The sequence below is a fragment of the Peromyscus maniculatus genome, chromosome X (genome assembly GCF_049852395.1).
Source record: "Peromyscus maniculatus bairdii isolate BWxNUB_F1_BW_parent chromosome X, HU_Pman_BW_mat_3.1, whole genome shotgun sequence".
NCBI classification, from domain to species: Eukaryota; Metazoa; Chordata; class Mammalia; order Rodentia; family Cricetidae; genus Peromyscus; species Peromyscus maniculatus.
Genome location: NC_134875.1, coordinates 2,325,129 through 2,343,402, shown reverse-complemented (window position 1 = coordinate 2,343,402; position 18,274 = coordinate 2,325,129). Strand labels below are relative to the sequence as shown.

Here is an 18,274-nt window from a genome sequence, read left to right as displayed (position 1 = left end):
GACAGGACAAAGGTGCTCTAAAGTTGCTAGTCTAAATACAAGCTGTTATTTACCTCTAGATTTTTAAATATTGGGCTTTGACTTTATGAATAAACTGATATAATTCCAGGTCCTTTTGAACTGTTCATTAATGATATTAAAACTTGTAGAAATATGATTAGAAATGATAATTCTGTCCTAAATATATTTTATTAATTTTAATCAAGAGACAAACAAGATATATATATATATATATATATATATATATATATATATATATATATATATATATATAACACATTTTAGATTTCATTCTCTGGCTACCCTGCTGTTTTGTGGAGACTCCAAGGATTCATAATTTTGTTCTGACAAAATTCACCACTATTACCATATTGCTAATATGTCTAAAGATTTTGTCTTTTAAGAAGGTTCTTTTTTTTTTGGTTTTTCAAGACAGGGTTTCTCTGTGCAGCTTTGTGCCTTTCCTGGAACTCACTTGGTAGCCCAGGCTGGCCTCGAACTCACAGAGATCCACATGCCTCTGCCTCCCGAGTGCTGGGATTAAAGGCGGCGCCACCACTGCCCGGCGAAGGTTCTTATAAACTTCAGGAGATCAAAATTCACCAATGCTCACAAGCCAAGAAGGACCAGGAGGAATATAACCTGGCTACAGTTTATTCTCCCACTTACAAATTTTCCTTTTTCTTCTCTGGTTGGGGGAGCTTTCCCTCTCCCCCTAGCCTGATATCCCCTTTTCTCATCTGCTAAAACCATGCATTTAATATTCCATAAGTACACCTAAGAGAAAAAGTTTCCTCTTTAAAACTCCTCAACTGCATGTTCTACCATTAACACATATCTTTGTTCCCAACAGAAATTCTAACCATTTAAAGAGTTACAGGTTGTCATCCTCTGGACCACAGACATGCTGTCTAGCTGAGGTCTGCATTCTTCCTTCCAGCCCACAAGCATGTGCTGTCCAGCTCAACCCTGTGCCCTGCCCTCCAGCTCATGAAACAGATTTCTGCTCTTCTGGTGGCCTTTCAGCACAGACTGCATGGACAATGCAGGCCTGCTCTTTCCCGAGGTTCCACTATGTCCCAGCTTTCTGAACTGAACTCCAAACTTCACCCTATATCAGCATGAAGCAAGCACAAGTGAATTCTACATCTCAAATATCACTTCCCTTTATCCCCCTTTTGCTTACAGAACCTTCCTACCCAGAGACTGGTATGGTGATATTTTATTTGTACTGAAATGTGATTTTATTTGTCTGTTAATAAATAAAGTTGCCCGGGGGTCAGAGCTATTAGCAAGCCATAGCGAAAGCTGGTTGGTGGTGGTGAACGCCTTTAATCCCAGCACCTGGTAGGCAGAGCTAGGTAGATCTCTGTGTGTTCAAGGATACATCCAGCATGGAGACACACGCCATTAATCTCAATACCAACCATAGAAGACCTGGAGGTCTGTACAGACAGGCAGTGACAAGGCAGTCATGTGCTGGGTTTACAACCAATGAGAAGGCAGAACAGAAACTCTATAAAAAAAGACAGACACAGGAAGTGGGTCTCTTTCAGAGAAGTACAGCGACAGTGAAGGGTAAGTGTTTTAGCTCTTAGCTATTGCTCTGACCTCTTGGCTTTCATCTCTGTATTGGCTCTGTGTTTCTTATTGAATGAGATGGTTACTTCTACAGACTGGTCTGCCTTTAAAAAATGTTCTATTACTAATTGTATAAATTCTGCCCATGATCCTGAAACATATGTACTATCAGATATTCTCCTCATATACTTCTGACAATTGTTCTGTATTTAAGTCTTGCTATGTATACCCTGACACGGGTTATTACTGTCCTCTCATAGCTAATGGTTTAATATTGCCTTGATTACAAATTTATATTATGTAAGTTTCAACTGCAGCCTTGGGCCCACAGATGCTCATGACTAATTCAGGTAATTTTATTTAACAATACCTCCTTAAAATACAGTTGAGCCAAATTTATACCACTAACTAGAGGTTGATAGAGTCAATATTCCAAAATAATCATTTCTTTTTGATAAGTCAGAATCATAGTATTTAGACACATTTGACCATATTATGCTATACTAGCTAATGATAGACTTTTATGTTATTCCTTTGTTCCCCTTCTTGGGACAGAGATATTCTAATTATATACAAAAATACCTATTAGATGGTTAAACTAATTCTCAGCTTGCCATCTATATAGATTATTGATTATAAATATATATTGATACAAATATTGATCATATATTGTAGCATGAATCTTAAAAAGTCTTATTAGAAACAAACCTGAGGCCAGGTATTGGGGTGAACACTGGAAGATCAGAGAGACAGAACAAGCCACAGCTTCCTCACCTCAACAGTTCCTCAGCTGATCCTGTTTCCTCAGACTGGAAGCCTCTGAGTCCTCATCCAGAATGAATCTCAGCTGAACTGCTGCTCAAAAGCCTGAAGCTTAACCAGCTAAAAGCTTCTAGTTTCTGGTCCTCACGCCATATATATCTTTCTGCTTTCTGACATCACTTCCTGGAATTAAAGGCATGAGTCACCATGCCTGGCTGTTTCCAGTGTGGCTTTAAACTCACAGAGATCCGGATGGATCTCTGCCTCCCAAGTGATAGGATTAAAGGTGTGTGTGCCACCATTTTCTGGCCTCTATGTCTATCTAGTGGCTGTTTTGTTCTCTGACCCCAGATAAGTTTATTAGGATGCACAATATATTGGGGGACACAATATATCACCACATCCCACCACATAATAATTCATAACATTGGCGCCCAGCATTGCCAGGCAATCCCACTGCTTTCTCCCACCCACGGTAGTCTTGAGGAGCTTTTGGGACCCTGTACCACCAACCATTTTTCTGGCTGGGGGCCCACAGGAAACTTCACCCTATCAGATCAGTAATCCCTCACCCTCTTCAGTAAGCCTCCCTTTTGGCCATTTTCCCACAACTGAGGATTCAGTTGTCTCTCACAACTGTGGTGCTGACCACTTCTCTTTTGGGCTCATAACCCCTTGGTCCTATGCCCTCCATGGCCCATAGCCATTGTGATGATGGTCCTTTGGTTATCTTGTGCCATTATACCTCATTGTGGAAAAATGCGCCTACCCTATCCCAGCCCCCTCGCTGTCACCCCCCACACACCATGTTCCTCAAGCCTCTGCTAAGCATTACCTGTTGCCAGGTTCCTTTCTGCGACATGTAAAATTGCTCCTCCAGCAGCCCATGGACTAGCTGCACAAATATCTGGTTACTTGATTGTATTTCTGCCCCTGCCATCACCTTGCAGGCCGAGCCACTCAGAGCCCTGCCCCTCCCTCCTCCAGCAGCTTTCCTCTGCTGTTGCTGCCACTACTGGGGCTTGAGAGATGGCCACGTTAACTTGTTTCTGACTGACTTTTGGATGCTTCATTTTGCCTGTTCCTTATCTGTTCAATTTGTCTTGACAAAAAAAAAAAACATGAACACATGGTCAGGCACCATATTTGATAGGGGTGATTACATGGTCAGGCAGTGCTATCTTAAATAAGGGCAATCACATGGTCAAGCCACCATCTTAAATAAGGTCAAAACAGGTCATATGGCCTCATTGCCATCTATGAAAACTTAACAGTCTCCAGAGCACATTTTTGACCTCACTCATTTTTGAGCATACTTTGCAGTTTCCCTCCTCCTGCCTGAGCCAAGGGGCTCTCCAGATACACCAGCCTCTGCACCAGTTAGCACCAGCTCTGAGGATGCCAACTCCCAACTGAGGATGCTAACTGGGGTGGATGCACCCCTACCTCCAGAGAAGCAACAGATGTGATGGCTCCTGCACTCCTAAAAAACACATCATCCTTCAATTCACAGCTGCCACCTTAAGGAACAGACGCCTGAGATCTCCACGCCTGAGATCCCCATGATGACAGCCAACTACGTACGCTTCTTCACTCCTGCCTCCCACCATTCGTGACTCCCAGTTCCCCTCTACCCACTTTGCCCCTTGCCAGCTTGAAGTAGCCTCGAGAATTCAGCATCTTGTTCCTCCACTTGCTCCCATAACTCACCTCTTTTTATAATCATCAAAACAGAGGAATGTTAATATTCTGACCCGCCCCTTGAAATCCCATCCCTTGGTGCCCACCTGTGTCGTGGTGTAAAAGCCCCATTCTAAGGAAAAACTCCTCTCCTTCCTCTCTCTCTCTTCTACTTTCCTTCCACAAGGTGCACACCCTTGAAGCCCCCCTCTTCTCTCTCTCTCCCTTCCTCTCTCTGTCTCCCTCTTTCTGTCTCTCTGCCTTTTTTTTTTTTTTTTTTTTTTTTTTTTTTTTTTTTTTTGGTTTTTCGAGACAGGGTTTCTCTGTGTAGCTTTGCGTCTTTCCTGGAACTCGCTCTGTAGACCAGGCTGGCCTCAAACTCACAGAGATCGGCCTGGCTCTGCCTCCCGAGTGCTGGGATTAAAGGTGTGCACCACCACCGCCCAGCTGTCTCTCTGCCTCTTTATCTCTCTATTATAATAAACTCTCCATGTGGATGCATTGTCTGGGTTGTGTATCACCAGCCACCCCCGCTATGCTCCACATGGCATGCATCTGCCCAGCCCGCTGCATCTCCCATGGGAGACCCCCACTGTGTAATAATTCAAAACAGTGGCTTCTGGTGATGAAGCTCTCTTTGAGTTCTCCATGTTCCTGAAAGTGACCCTTCATCCATATTCTTATAAGTAACCCCAATAAACTCATTAGTTTATTAAGTTTAGTGTATGTTTGCTCTCTCATCAGTTCCAAGTCTTGGTGACTAGACATTTGATCATGTGTCACAAGGAAAAAGTCTCATACAACACAGACACACACGTGTACATGTGTACTCACACACACACAAGAAATTGAACCCTAAACTCAAGTGATATGCAAAAATCAGCTCAAAATATATCAAAGACCTGAATGTAGAAGTTAAACTACTGTTGTAGGGTGCTGGCCTCAGCATGATGTGCCATTACCATCTTGAAATTATAGCAGCTGTGATTATAGGTAAGAGAGTCTCAAAATTGGGCCCCCTAACATTACCTCTTAGAAGTAGGGATCTGGCTCATGAGGTTCCACCCTTTCCCAAGGATATATACATAAGGCTTCACAATTTCTAAAGGAAGAAGAGTTCTTTAAGTGATGTAGCTGCTGGCAAGTTACCCATGCTCCTTATAAGTAACCCCTCACCCATGTTCCTGTAAGTAACTCCTCACCCATGCTCCTGTAAGTAATGCCTCACCTATGTTCCTGTAAGTAACACCAATTAACCTTACTAGTCCCATTGGTGGAAAAATTTTCCTTGGTCTGTTGGTCCCTTATTTGGAGTGAATATATGTTTATTCGTATCTTCTCAAAAAGTTAATACAACAACCACTTAAAAGAAAATATGAGCATCAATTTTGTGATCAGGATTAAACAATATGTCTTTATACATGACACTATTGTATAGTTATATCCTCCAAATTGAAATATCCCCTCCTGGAGAGATGAGGGAAGCTCATGTAATTTTATCAGGTTCAGGAAAATAAGGAAATTTCTAAGTCTCTGAGAGCTCAAAAATTTACAAGATTCTTTCCCCAAGGTTAGGATAGCAGTTAGCAACTGTAGGCTGAGCTGCCAGCAAATTTTGCAGGAAGCTCCAGAGATGTAACGTTCATGAGTCATCATCCATGCTGGGATATGCTTTACAGAGATGCAGCTGTCTTTGAGTCACCCATGCTCCTGTAAGTAACCTTTCACCTGTGCTCCTGTAAGAAACACCGGTAAACTCAGCATTTTATTGAGCTACAGTTGGGTGGAATTGTTTCTTCGGTCTGTCATCAGTGCCTTATCTGAAATGAACAGACATTTGTTCATATCTCCCCAGGAAAAGTCACACAATATACACTACAAGCACAAGAAACAAAAGAAAACTATTGGAGTTTGTCACAAGTTTAAAAGATTTGAGAATCAACAAGTAAAAGATTTGTGAATCTCCCACAGAGTGGAAGAAAAGACTTACAAATTGCATATCTGATAAGTATCTACTAACTAGAAAATATAAAGAACTCATTAACAAAAAGACAAATGACTCAAAATATGGACAAGTAGAGGATCAGAAATCCAAGGCTAGGTAGGCTCAGCTACATAACAAGCTCTGGCCAATTTGTCTGACATAAAACCCTGTGTCAAACACACACACACACACACACACACACACACAAAATGACTAATAAGTATATGAAAAGATGTGTAACATCATTGATCACCAGAGAAATGCAAATGAAAACTATGAAATACCCTTGAATGACTCTAAACGAAAATCACAGACAATAGCAAGTGTGGGAACACTTCTGCTATGTAAAAAGGTATGTCTGCTTTGGAAACCAGCCTCCCATAAAACATGGAATTCCCACATGTCTCAGCATTTCCTTTCCTAGGTCTATATCCAAGACAATTGAACCAGTTAGGGTAGTGCATGCCTATAATCCCAGCACTGGGGAAGCTGAGGCATAAGGTAGTGAGTTCTAGGCCAGCCTGGAGACCTTATCACAAAAAACAGTGGATAATGGACAATATGTTTACACAAAATATTCTACACAAATGTTCATAGCAGCATCATTCACAACATGTAAAATGCAGAAACAACCCAAATATCTATTAGTGAATAAACAGAATGTAACTGATTCATAAATGGAATTTTATTCAGCTGTTTAAAAAAATTAATGAAGTCTAATATACACTACAATGAAACATTATGCTGAGGCTAAGCAGCCAGATACTGAAGTCCATATATGGCATGACTATGTTTATTTAAAATTCTGGAGTAAAGCAAATTCTCAGAAACAGAAAGTAACTTATTGGTGGGCAGGGGCTAGGTAGGGGTGACTACTAACGGGTACAAGGTTTTTTTCATAGTCATGAAAATGTTCTGGAGTTAGACAATGGCAATAGTTGTGAAACTCATTGAATTGTACATGATATTGGGGCTGGGAATGAAGCAGTATCTCACGAATCCCAGGCTGTCTTTGAAATTGCTATGTAGTCCAGAAAAACTTTGAAGTCCTAACCTTCTGGTTCCAGCTACTAAGTGCTGGGATTACAGGCCTACACCACCATGCCTTTACACTTTAAAGGGTGAATTTTGTGCTGTATGAATTCTATTCCAATAAAAAAATTATTTTCAAACAGGGTCTCAATGTATTGACCTGGCTGGCTGGAACTCACTTTGTAGACCTAACTAGCCTCAAATTCACGGAGATCTACCTGCCAGGCACACACATGGAGTACAAATATGCATGCTGGCAAACACTCATACATATAAAATAATTTTTAAAATTTTAAAAAAGACCAGCAAGAAGAATCTGGCAAAAAGCACTTGGCCTCTGCTCAGAGGATCATTCAAGGTTAAGATAAAGCTCCCTGGTAACAGTGAAGGAGGAGACCTGAGGATAAGGTTTTAATTTTGATCAAAATGGCCAGATAGGGTTGAAAATATTGAAAAGCACAGCTCAGTTTGTGAAAGCTCTAGCCATGAAAGTCTAACAACCTGAGTCTGACCCCCAGAACACATAAAGTGCTCCCTAGGGTTAGGGATGGAGAGCCAAGGCCTGGCTAAAGCAAGGCTTGGGTAGAGAATGTGGTTGAAACATGTCCTTCAGACATATGCCTGGCAGGATGGAGCTTGTGGCTGTGCTGCCAGCTCAGTCACTGTCTATCCAAGGGACCTTCATCCCTAGCTCTTTCCTGGGTTCTTGGCCACACCCTTGACTTATTCATGACCCACTCCTACCCTTCCCCTGACAGACCACCTCTATTGAGTTCCACTTCAGCTAAAGGTTCTCTGTGTCATGTGCCTTGTTCCTCATGTGAACCCAGAAGTGCCTGTCTCCCACTCACCATTTCTACTCCACTTCTGGGCCATTCTTCACTCTGAACTCTAGAGGGATCTTTGTAGGGCCCAGATGTTACACCACACCCTTGCCACTATGTAAATATTTCCCTGGTTTCTATTTAACAGGACATTAGATGAAGTCAGAGGATGGTAATAATTACACAAAATCCTTTGAAGACAAAAATGAAATCTAGCCTGGTATTCTCTCTCTTTGGGAACACTGATAAGAGGGTGCTGGAGAGAATTTTCCCTTTCTTCAGTTACGGAGTCCTTATGTCCCAAGCAAACCCCCTCCTTCACATAGATGCAGGCAGAATAACTCGGGGTGAGAGAACAGTTTTCAGATTCTCACTCTGCCACAGGCTCTGTGGCCTTGGCTTAGTTACTTAGAGTCTCTATGCCTCAGTTTCCCCACATTAATGGTGAGGGTGATAATGACACCAGCCACCTCACTCACAGGTGAGCTTTAAGTGACCATACATTAAGCTTTTCAAAGCCTAGTATAAGGTAAGTGGCCAATAAAGAGACATTGTCAGCTCCCTTTTTATTATGAGAGAGAAGCCTTCCATAAATATTAGCTATAAAGCTAAATACATATTTGCTAAGAGAAGAGTGAAGAGTAAGTTGCTTTTTCTCTACTTTTGGATCCCTCAGGCATCCTGAACTTAACTGTATCCAAAAGTGATCTCATTACCTCTCCCACAAAGCCATCCCAGTTAAGTCTTTCTCCAGGTCTGTTGCCAGAGCCATCCACATAACTCCTAAAGAGCTCCTATCTCAGGCTGGGATTGAGGTTCAGTTTGTAGAGTGTTTGCCTGTCATACGCTAAACCCGGGTAGGATCCCTAGCACAACATTACACACCTATAATTCCAGTACTCAGGAAGTGGAAGCCTGAGGATCAGAAGTTGAAGTCCATCCATGGCCATACAGCAAGTTTGAGGCCAGTTGGGTTTACTACATGAGACTTAGTCTCAAAATAACAACAGAACCAGCTCCTATCTGTCACCCACATAGCCCTACAGGTTGAGCTCCTCTGAAACCTCTGCCACTCACATTTGTTCCAAGATAGAGTATGAGTCCTATTTGGCCAAGATCTGGTGAGGCAATGTCCTCTTGTGACACCCACAAGAGGGTACCCCCTGAATTCCTGTCTATCCCTGAAAGACTGAACCTGGCTCCTGATTCACAGCACGTGACTTTTACAGGCATCTAAAGCCCAGCTCTCACCCAAAACTGGGCAAGAATGCTGCTTGTAGAGAACGTATCAGTAGCATCCTTGCTCACAGGCTGTCCCCTTCCAGGTTTTGGTATGGCTCCTTCCTCTATTGACCAGCCTCAGTGTCTGAGCCTGCAATGATGTCTTAGCACCCCTACCTTCCAGTAACAGACAGAGAAGACAAGCAGTCCCTCTGCTAGGTAACCCAAAGTTCTGTTCTCACAAACTGCCTTCCTCCAAAGGGAAGATTTGAGAGGGATGAAGGACATGCTACCTCTGTATGATCCAGAGGTGTCCCTGGTACTCCACTCCAACATGATCAGGATGGACCTCTCCCACCTAGTTCAGATTTATCTAGGACAGGATTTAGGGGGCTGGCAGGCAATGAATGAATTTGAGCTGCTGCCCCAGGTACTAAAGGAATTAAGTGGCTTACAGATGTCTAAACATGTGTCTGTGGCATCCCCTGCTGGTGGTGAGGACATATTGCACCCTCTGCCAAGGCCATTGTGTCAAGGGGGCAGCAGTGACCTAGTCCTGCGCCTAGTCTGGAAGAGCACTCACTGATTCTTTCTGGAAGGCTGGCTCTGATGCTCATGCTTAGGGCTCCCAGAGTAGCTAGGAGAATACTTTCCCTATACATTCATCCTCATAAAGCCACTGCCTTCACGCACTAAGAGCCTCTTCCCTTGGAGTTTAGAGGTCCAATTAGTACTGCATCAACAAAATAATAATGGGTGGGTGTCATGAATGACTGAGGGAAAAGATGAGACGCAGAGACGGTCAAAAAGAGACTGGCAAAGGTGACCAAAAGACAATGAGGACCCAGGACAGGACATGGAGGTGAGTGAACCAAGCTACTTAGACCCATTTATGGTACCAATGTCCAAGGTTTCCCTCCAGTGACCCCATGGGAGGAACAGCAGGATACAGAGTAAGCATGTCAGGGATACATGGCCCAAAGCCTGAAGCAGAGAATACCCTGGGGTGACCATGAAGACGGTGGAGGAAGCTGCTCACTTGCTTCCAGACCTCCTGGTTCCAATCCTGAAACCTAGAGTAACTTCTGGCCCAGAAACCCAGGCCAGCATTGTCTTGTGTCTCAGTACCTCCCTTTGGATCCCAAAATTTGACAAGATGAGACTTCTCACACACACACATCCCAGTCAGGCTCTGTCATCCAGCTCACATACTGGAAGCTAAAGCAGAGCGAGAAAGAAGTGGAGCCTCCTCTAAACTCTGGCTGGCTGAGGCCTACCCCTGACTGGGCCCAACAAGGCGGACTTCTGGAGCCCTGGCCTACTGGTGGTAAGTGGGGCTAGGGCCACTAGAACCAGAGGACAGCCCACAGCCCGTCACAGCAGAAGCAGCAGTAGAGGAAAGTATCCCGAACTCTGGCAACCTTCTCCACAGGCTCAAGCCCTTTCCAGCCCAGGGCATCTATACAGCCCTAAGGATCTGGAGCAGATGCTGCTGGTGGTGAATTATGTCTCCTGCCATCGCCCCCTGCTGGCAGCCCAGTAGACCTTGCTGACATCCATTTTCTATCAGACCCAGGGCAACCAGGCAGCCAGGCATCCATCCTCTTGCTGGCAGCACTCTGGGAGACAGAATCAGGAAGTCCTTGAACTATACCACGATCCCAACAAGGAGAGGTACAGGAGGCAGAGCACAAGACCCAGTGTAGATCCAATGGCAGTGGACTTGCTTCCTTCATGTCCTTCCTTGAGGTGACCCCATAACCCCACAGTCATCCCAGACTCAGTTCAGCACCAGGGCATTGCTCTGTTTGTCTTTATTGGTTGAGGGGAGAGGGAACTGAAGGGCTACAACACAAGCAGGATCACCCACAGTCAGCAAAGCACAGAACAGCCACGCGATGCATGTGTGCGTGCAAGGTGCAGGAAGGATGGCCCCCAAATCCACTCACAAACACCTCCTCAGTTTCCATAGAGTGGGACAGCCACATGGGGAGGGGAGCCTCCACCACAGATGAGGTTGGAGGCTGGGAAACATACTGGTGAAGCCCCTACCCCAGTGCCATGCAGCACACCCACAGTCTCAAACTTTCCAGCAGAGGCAAGCCTGGGGGACAAGGGGCAGGTAAGGAGACCAAAAGAGCCGGAGGAAAGAAAAGCTGGGAGTCAGTCCACTTGGCCTTCATTGGCATCCACCTTGGGTGGAGGGGAGAAAAAGGAAGCAGAGGAAAACAGGTTCAAGAGGTACCCAGACTTCTTAGATCCTTCCTAGCATTTTACTCAAGCCTTGGCTTTCCTTTCATAGAGACTTCAGAGGTCATGCCCCTATCCCACTAGCATAAGATATCTGCTGTGCCGGGCGGTGGTGGCGCACGCCTTTAATCCCAGCACTCGGGAGGCAGAGGCAGGCGGATCTCTGTGAGTTCGAGGCCAGCCTGGTCTACCAAGTGAGTCCCAGGAAAGGCGCAAAGCTACATAGAGAAACCCTGTCTCGAAAAAAAAAAACATAAGATATCTGCTGTAATCCTCTGCCCAGCTTCTCCTTCTCTGCCACTCTCTCACCTTGACCCTTCAGATCCCACTTAGTGCACTTTAGGCCTTTAGGCTCCCTAAGAAGCCAGTTCCCAGAGGATGCAGGGCCTACACACCTGGTTGTCACCACTTGGGGGACTGGCTAGTCCCAAGGCCTGGGTGGCTGTGACGGGTCATACCCTGCCGGGAGGCTTCCTCACCCTCTGGGCTCTGCCCCAGCTTACGGATGTGACGTAGGAACGATGTGGCATTGAATGCTCTCTGTGGAAAGAGAGTGGAGTCAGGCCAAGCTGGGCCTGGCAACAAGACCAATTCCAAGACCAGCACCAAGACACCAGTGGCCACACCCTGAAATAGAAGCATAGTAGTCTTTCTCTCCATTCTCACCTTCCAGTGGGTCCGAGCAAAATTCTTCTGAATTTGCTCACTGACAGAACCCAGGATGTCCTTGTCCAAGGCTGCATCCCCAGAGATCCTAGAGAAAGGTTGCGAGTTGGCACAGGTGTTTCTCCTGCCCCGATACCACCTGCCAGGCATCCCACTCACCAAAGATGCTGTAAGGCCTGTTGGCAGGTGAACCTCTTCTGGGGATCACGCTCCAGCAGGTGCCTGATGAAGTCTTTGGCTGGAGCAGGGGGCAAGGTCAGTCTGCCCTGTCCCTGGTGCCCTTTGTCACTCCCCAGCACAGGGCCAGCCTTGCACTCACCTGATTCTGAGATGTCATCCCAAAAGGGAGAATCAAACTCGTAGCTGGCCCTCAGAATCTGGCTGAAGAGTTCAGGGTCGCTCTCGTCGTAGAAGGGGGGATACCCACACAGCCTGGCACCCACAGATGAATCACCCAGATGTCCACCCCTCCCCAACCCAGCAGGGGCAGGCAGGTAGGAGTTGAGCCGTCCCAGCGGTCACTCACAGGATGTAGGAGATGACACCCAGGGCCCACACATCTACAGCCTTCCCGTAGGGTTTCTGCTCCAGGAGCTCTGGGGCTGGCGGCCAGAGGCAGACAGACAGACAGACATGTCTGCACAGGCACGCACACATGTCATGCCCTTGAGGGCCACACCTGGTGTACCTATTCAGTCCCAGGAATAGACTGCCACAGGTAGCAGTTGCCCCAGGTCCTGGAGCTTTGGCATCCCCAGGGTCACCAGCTCCCTCCCGACCACAGTGAGCCTTAGAATACTTCCCTCTTACCCACATATCCTGGGGTCCCACAGGCCGTGCCTAGCATGTTGCCAGCTTGTATTTTGGACAGGCCAAAGTCAGAGACCATGATCTTGGAGTCCTCAAAGGGTGTGGCATAGAGGAGATTTTCAGGCTGTTGACACATGAGGCCAGGGAAAGAGCCTATGAGTCCTAGAATAGTTTAGGCATTGGGACAGGGTGGGCCTCCAGCACCCTTAATTTCCCCACACCCAGACTGAAGTGGATTTTTGGGAAGAAGACACTCAGGGCCAGAGGTAGGTGGGATAGGGTGGGGACACATCCAGGCACCTTGAGGTCCCGGTGCACAATGCCCAGGCTATGAAGGTAGGAGACAGCACCAAGGACCTGCCCTACAAGGTGGCTGGCATCCTTCTCTGTGTAGGAGCCCCGCTCCATGATGCGGTCAAATAGTTCACCACCTGTCACCCTGAAGGCAGGAGGAATGAGGCAAGAGGTCAACTGACCCAGGCATGGATCTGGGCATTGCACCCCTTCTGCCCAGCCCCGCCCCCAGCAGCCCTCCTCACAGCTCCATAGCCAAGTAGAGGTGAGAAGGGCTCTCATGAACATCTTCCAGAGCCACGATGTTGGGGTGGCTGATCCTGCAACAGAGAGAAAAGGCTCCTTGTGGACCACTGCCGCCTCTTCACCTGGAAGAGCTCTGTCCTGAGCCCTCCCTTCCTCTCTTCCTTCACCTAGGCTCCCATTCCCTACCAATCCCTGCCCCCACTAGCGCAGGACTTCCTAGAACACACACTGCTGTAGGCCATTTATAAAGCACAGATGGATAGGGTGCCTCTAATGTCACCATGGAGACATGCAGACTCAAAGGGGAAGAGATACCTAGGGCCCCCCTGCAGATTGGCAACCAGGGCTGGTAAGTCCAGAGGACTCAGCCTGTGGCCACAGGTCTCCCCAGTCCAAGGGGCAGGCGGGCATACCTGCGGAGCACCGCGATCTCATTCTCCACCAGGGCCTCCTTGCCCCGAAGTGCTTTCTTGGGGATACACTTGAGGGCCACAAGATGAGCAGAGCCCCTTTCCTGAGCCAGCATCACCTCGGAAAAGGCACCTCTGCCATAGAGCCAGATGGTGGGAGGCAAGAAGAGAGGGGGAAGTTTCCAATGAGAGGAGGAGCAAGACCAGAAATGGAGGAAGTGCGTAGGTCATACCACCCACCCTAACACACACCTACAAGTGTGCACACACATCCCCACACCACCTCACACACATTCACCCACATTGACACATTCACCAACATTCACATACCACCTCCCACAGACAACAACATACCTCACAATTCCCCCCCATGTTCACACTCACAACACACTCACCACTTATAGGCTCCCTCACACATTCGCTCACATGTGTACACGCCTCACATATGGAAATGGTCACTCCCACAGCCCGGCATGCACACTCACGAGCCCAGCTTCTCCCGGATTTCATAGACACTGCTGATGTCCTCCGTCTGTTTCTTGAGCAGCAGCATGTCTGGGGGGCAGGATGTGGGGAGGTAGAGCTAGGTCCCTTGGCAACGCGCAGCTCCCTTGCCCACCAAGCCAGATCTCTCCCAACTCAGGATGGAGTCACCCCACAGTCCAAGTACACCTTTCCCCTCCCCCACAATCAGAATCACACTCCCACTGAGGCAAGCCACTGCATGCGGGCCTCCCACCCAGTTATGCTGCTGCCAGCCTGTGCTCCCCGACTCCAGCATCCAGAGCGCAAGTAGTGTTAGCCACCAACACTACACCCCCTTTCTGCCTCCATTCATCGAGCCAGCACTGCCGGTTATTTTCCAGAAGGCTCCATACACTCCCATCCTGGCTCATCCAGGCCCACCTCCACCCCTAAGGCCCGTGCCCCTCCCCCACCAGACCTGCCACCGTCACACAGCTCAAGCACACTCCACTTAGGCCACCAATCCGTTCGAATGCACCTGCGACCCTGCTCGCAGCCACCTGTCACGACCACGGCCACCCAACCGCTGCCTGGCCCCTGGTGCCTTGGAGTCGGGGAACTCCGCAACCTCGGCCGCCTGCGTCCAGAGCTGCGTGGGCCGCGCGCGTGCGGGCAAGGGGTGCGCGGGGCGTGACAGGTGTGCGCGGGGGAGGTTGCGGAGCTAAGGCGCCTGCCCGTTGGCCTGGAGCATGTATGCCCTGGCCCGCCCACCCCACTAGCCCGCTTGCCCCCAGCCCAGAGCTGCAGGCAGGTGGTGCAGACCTGCAGCTGGCGCCGCCGCCGCAATGTCGCCTACCGCAGTAGCTGAAGCGCTGAGCCCCCCGCCCACACCCTGCCGGTCCCGCCCACTTTGTGCACGCCCCCGCGAACCCTGGGCTCCCGGTGGCTGTGGCCGCAGCACTGCAGAGCTCCTTGTAAGGCAATTCCCGGGTTCTGGCCACCACTATCTGGCTCCTTAGTTATGCTTGCTGACTACTGGATGTTCTGGTGCCCTGGCAGCCCACTGGGTGCCCCAAAAGCCCCAGGGCCTTTGCACCACCGGTGACTTCTTCCAAAAATGTTGCCATATGTGGTGATATATTGTATACCCTAACAAATTTGCCTGAAGATCAGAGGACAGAGCCAGCCACTAGATTAAACATAGAGGCCAGACAGTGGTGGCACACATCTTTAATCCTAGCACTCGGGAGGCAGAGATCCATCTCGATCTCTGTGTGTTCAGGCCACCCTGGACTACAAGAGACTGACTCGGTCTCCAAGAGAAACAGAGCCAGGCAATGGTGGCACACACCTTTAATCCAAGTACTGGGAAGCACATACACCTTTAATCCCAGGAAGTGATGGCTGGGCAGAGAAAGGTATATAAGGCATGAGGAGAAAGAACTAAAGCTTTTCAGCTGAGGAGTCGTAGAAGTAAGACGAGGCAGTGACTTGTTCCTTTGTCTCTCTGATCTTTCAGCATTTACCTCAATATGAGGCCCCTGGGATTTTTTATTAAAAGACCATTTTAGAATTTGTGTTACAGCCACACATGGCCCTGGCTGTCTGCCTTCCTTGAACTGTTTTAATGTGCTGTCCACAAACAGGGTGTCTAGGCCATGTGCTATACAGCAGCCTCTTTTCCTAGTACCTGCTGGCCCTTGAACCTTGATGTCAACATAGTAGTGACCTGGCATAAGTCTCCACCAGCAGGGCTCTCTCTGCTTCTACCCTTACCTCCTGCTCCTCGTCTTTTTACCACAGCATTCCCTTTGCCGATGTCATGTGGCTCCAGGAGGCACATATGCCACTCTCTGGCAGAGTAGGAGTCTTTGCAGGGTCTGATGACTCCTTTCCCCTCTCTAGCCTCCTCGGCACCTTCCTGCTGGCCTTTCCATGCACTGACCTTCTTTGTCCAGATGTCTACTCAATTCAGCCCTCCCTCCATTAATTAGTCTGGCATGCTGCCTCCTCAGACAGGCCTCCCCTGCCTCTGCCTGCCAGTTCTCTAGGTCATGACCTGTCCCCTCTTCAGAACGCCTGCCACTGCAAATCATCTTGCCAGGTCTTCTGCCCCAAAGCAACTGACCCAGTCCAGGCGAGGCACTGAGGAAACACTGAGGCCAACCTCCACTCAACAATTAGAGGATTCCTCCACACCGCCATCCCCATGCCATCCAGCCCTATCACAGCTCTGTGTCCTTCCTGTAAGAAGGGTCTATTGACTGTCAGAGGAGCACATCCAGACAAGTTTATGTCACAAGGCCTCTGCCAAGTTACAAAGACTTAAAGTAGCTTGGTCACTCTAGTTCACTTTACCTTTCCACTTGTCTCTCCTGGTTAACTGAGCCTAGATCCAATCTTATCCCCATGCTCAGCGGTCATGAAAAGGAGGGAGCTGAAGGGGCACAACAGGAAGTGCTGCTCTTGCAAAGATCCCTGCAGATCTCCAAAGCCCAAGAATGTCTAATGCCCTGATGATAACTGTTGTTGTTGTTGTTGTTGTTTTTTAACTCTTTGCTTTTCCGCTCTTTTAGGGGCCTGCCAGCCAGCTCCCAAATAATCACACATGGAGACTTAATTCTTACTCAGAAACACCCAGTCTTAGCTTAGCTTATTTCTAGCCAGCTTTTCTTGACTTTAAATTATCCCATTTATGGGGCTGGAGAGATGGCTCAGAGGTTTAGAGCACTGGCTGCTCTTCCAGAGGTCCTGAGTTCAATTCCCAGCAACCACATGGTGGCTCACAACCACATGTAATGAGATCTGGTGCCCTCTTCTGGTCTGCAACTGTATACAAAATAAATTAATTAATTTTAAAAAAAGATCCCATCTCCCTTTTGCCTCTGGGCTTTTCCCTTTCTCTTCTGTAATCTTACTTTCACTCTTACACCATGGCTGATTGGGTGGCTGGACCCTGATGTCCTCCTCTCCTTGTTCTTGCTCTTCCTTTTTCCTCCCAGATTTTTCCTCCTCTTTATTCTCTCTGCCTGCCAGCCCTGCCTATCCTTTCCTGCCAAGTTATTGGCCATTCAGTTCTTTATTAGACCAATCAGGTGTTTCACACATGCAAACAATTACAGCTTCACAGAGTTAAACAAATGCAACACATCTTTGCATCATTAAAACAAATGTTCCACAACATAAACAAATGAACATATCTTAAAATAATATTCCACAACAGATGATTAAGGCGGAGAGTTATGAAAATCAAAAAAGTAAAATAGTTGCTATTTTGCAAATATTATATTTCACAAATGTATCACACACACACACACACACACACACACACACACACACACACTTTTTTCTGAATAACCAGAGACTGTTCACATTGAGCAAAATAAGAAAGCCCAGAGACTCCTGGAGAGCAGAGCAGCATATGCCAACTGGAGGCCTATTTCCTGCTCTGGTGATGGGTTCAGTATCTGCACATGATGTGACTTTGTTTCTTTGGGGGGTTGGACTTTTCTTTTTTGTTGTTATGTATAGGGTGTGCTGGCTAGTTTTATGTTATCTTAATACAAGCTAGAGTTATCTGAGAGAACAGAACTTCCTTTGAGAAAATACCTCCATAAGATTCTGCTATTGGGCATTTTCTTAATTAGTGATCAATGGTAGAGGACACAGCACATGGTAGGTGGTACCATTCCTGGACTGGTTGTCCTACGTTCTATAAGAAAGCAGGCTGAGGGCCGGGCGGTGGTGGCGCACGCCTTTAATCCCAGCACTCGGGAGGCAGAGGCAGGCGGATCTCTGTGAGTTCGAGGCCAGCCTGGGCTACCAAGTGAGATCCAGGAAAGGCGCAAAGCTACACAAGAGAAACCCTGTCTCGGAAAACCAAAAAAAAAAAAAAAAAAAAAAGAAAGCAGGCTGAGCAAGCCATGGGGAAGCAAGTCAGCAAGCAGCACCCCTCCATGGCCTCTGCATCAGCTCCTGCCTTCCTTCAGTGATGGACTGTTATCTGGAAGTATAAGCTGAAATAAACTCTTTTCTCCCCAGGTTGTTTT

The 18,274-nt window shown here is 47.5% G+C and overlaps 1 protein-coding gene across 4 annotated transcripts; it reads right to left on the bottom strand.

The window, feature by feature from the left end:
• Window positions 1–10,871: 10,871 nt before the first annotated feature.
• Pnck (pregnancy up-regulated nonubiquitous CaM kinase) lies at window positions 10,872–15,176 on the bottom strand. Of its 4 annotated transcripts, none has more exons than XM_006992480.4 (12): window positions 15,048–15,127; window positions 14,246–14,315; window positions 13,764–13,895; window positions 13,350–13,424; window positions 13,111–13,249; window positions 12,811–12,934; window positions 12,527–12,602; window positions 12,320–12,432; window positions 12,160–12,238; window positions 12,001–12,088; window positions 11,730–11,874; window positions 10,872–11,277 (listed from the first exon to the last, which is right to left on the bottom strand). In XM_006992480.4, the coding sequence occupies exons 2-11, from the start codon at window positions 14,311–14,313 to the stop codon at window positions 11,737–11,739; spliced, it is 1,032 nt and encodes a 343-aa protein (XP_006992542.1). In that variant the 5' UTR covers window positions 14,314–14,315; window positions 15,048–15,127; the 3' UTR covers window positions 10,872–11,277; window positions 11,730–11,736. The 4 variants fall into 4 exon arrangements, with proteins under 4 accessions (XP_006992542.1, XP_006992541.1, XP_015841625.1 ...); XM_006992479.4 differs by lacking the exon at window positions 15,048–15,127 and adding an exon at window positions 14,764–14,890 and having other exon boundaries at window positions 10,887–11,277; XM_015986139.3 differs by lacking the exon at window positions 15,048–15,127 and adding an exon at window positions 15,156–15,176 and having other exon boundaries at window positions 11,142–11,277.
• Between the last annotated feature and the right edge of the window lie 3,098 nt (window positions 15,177–18,274).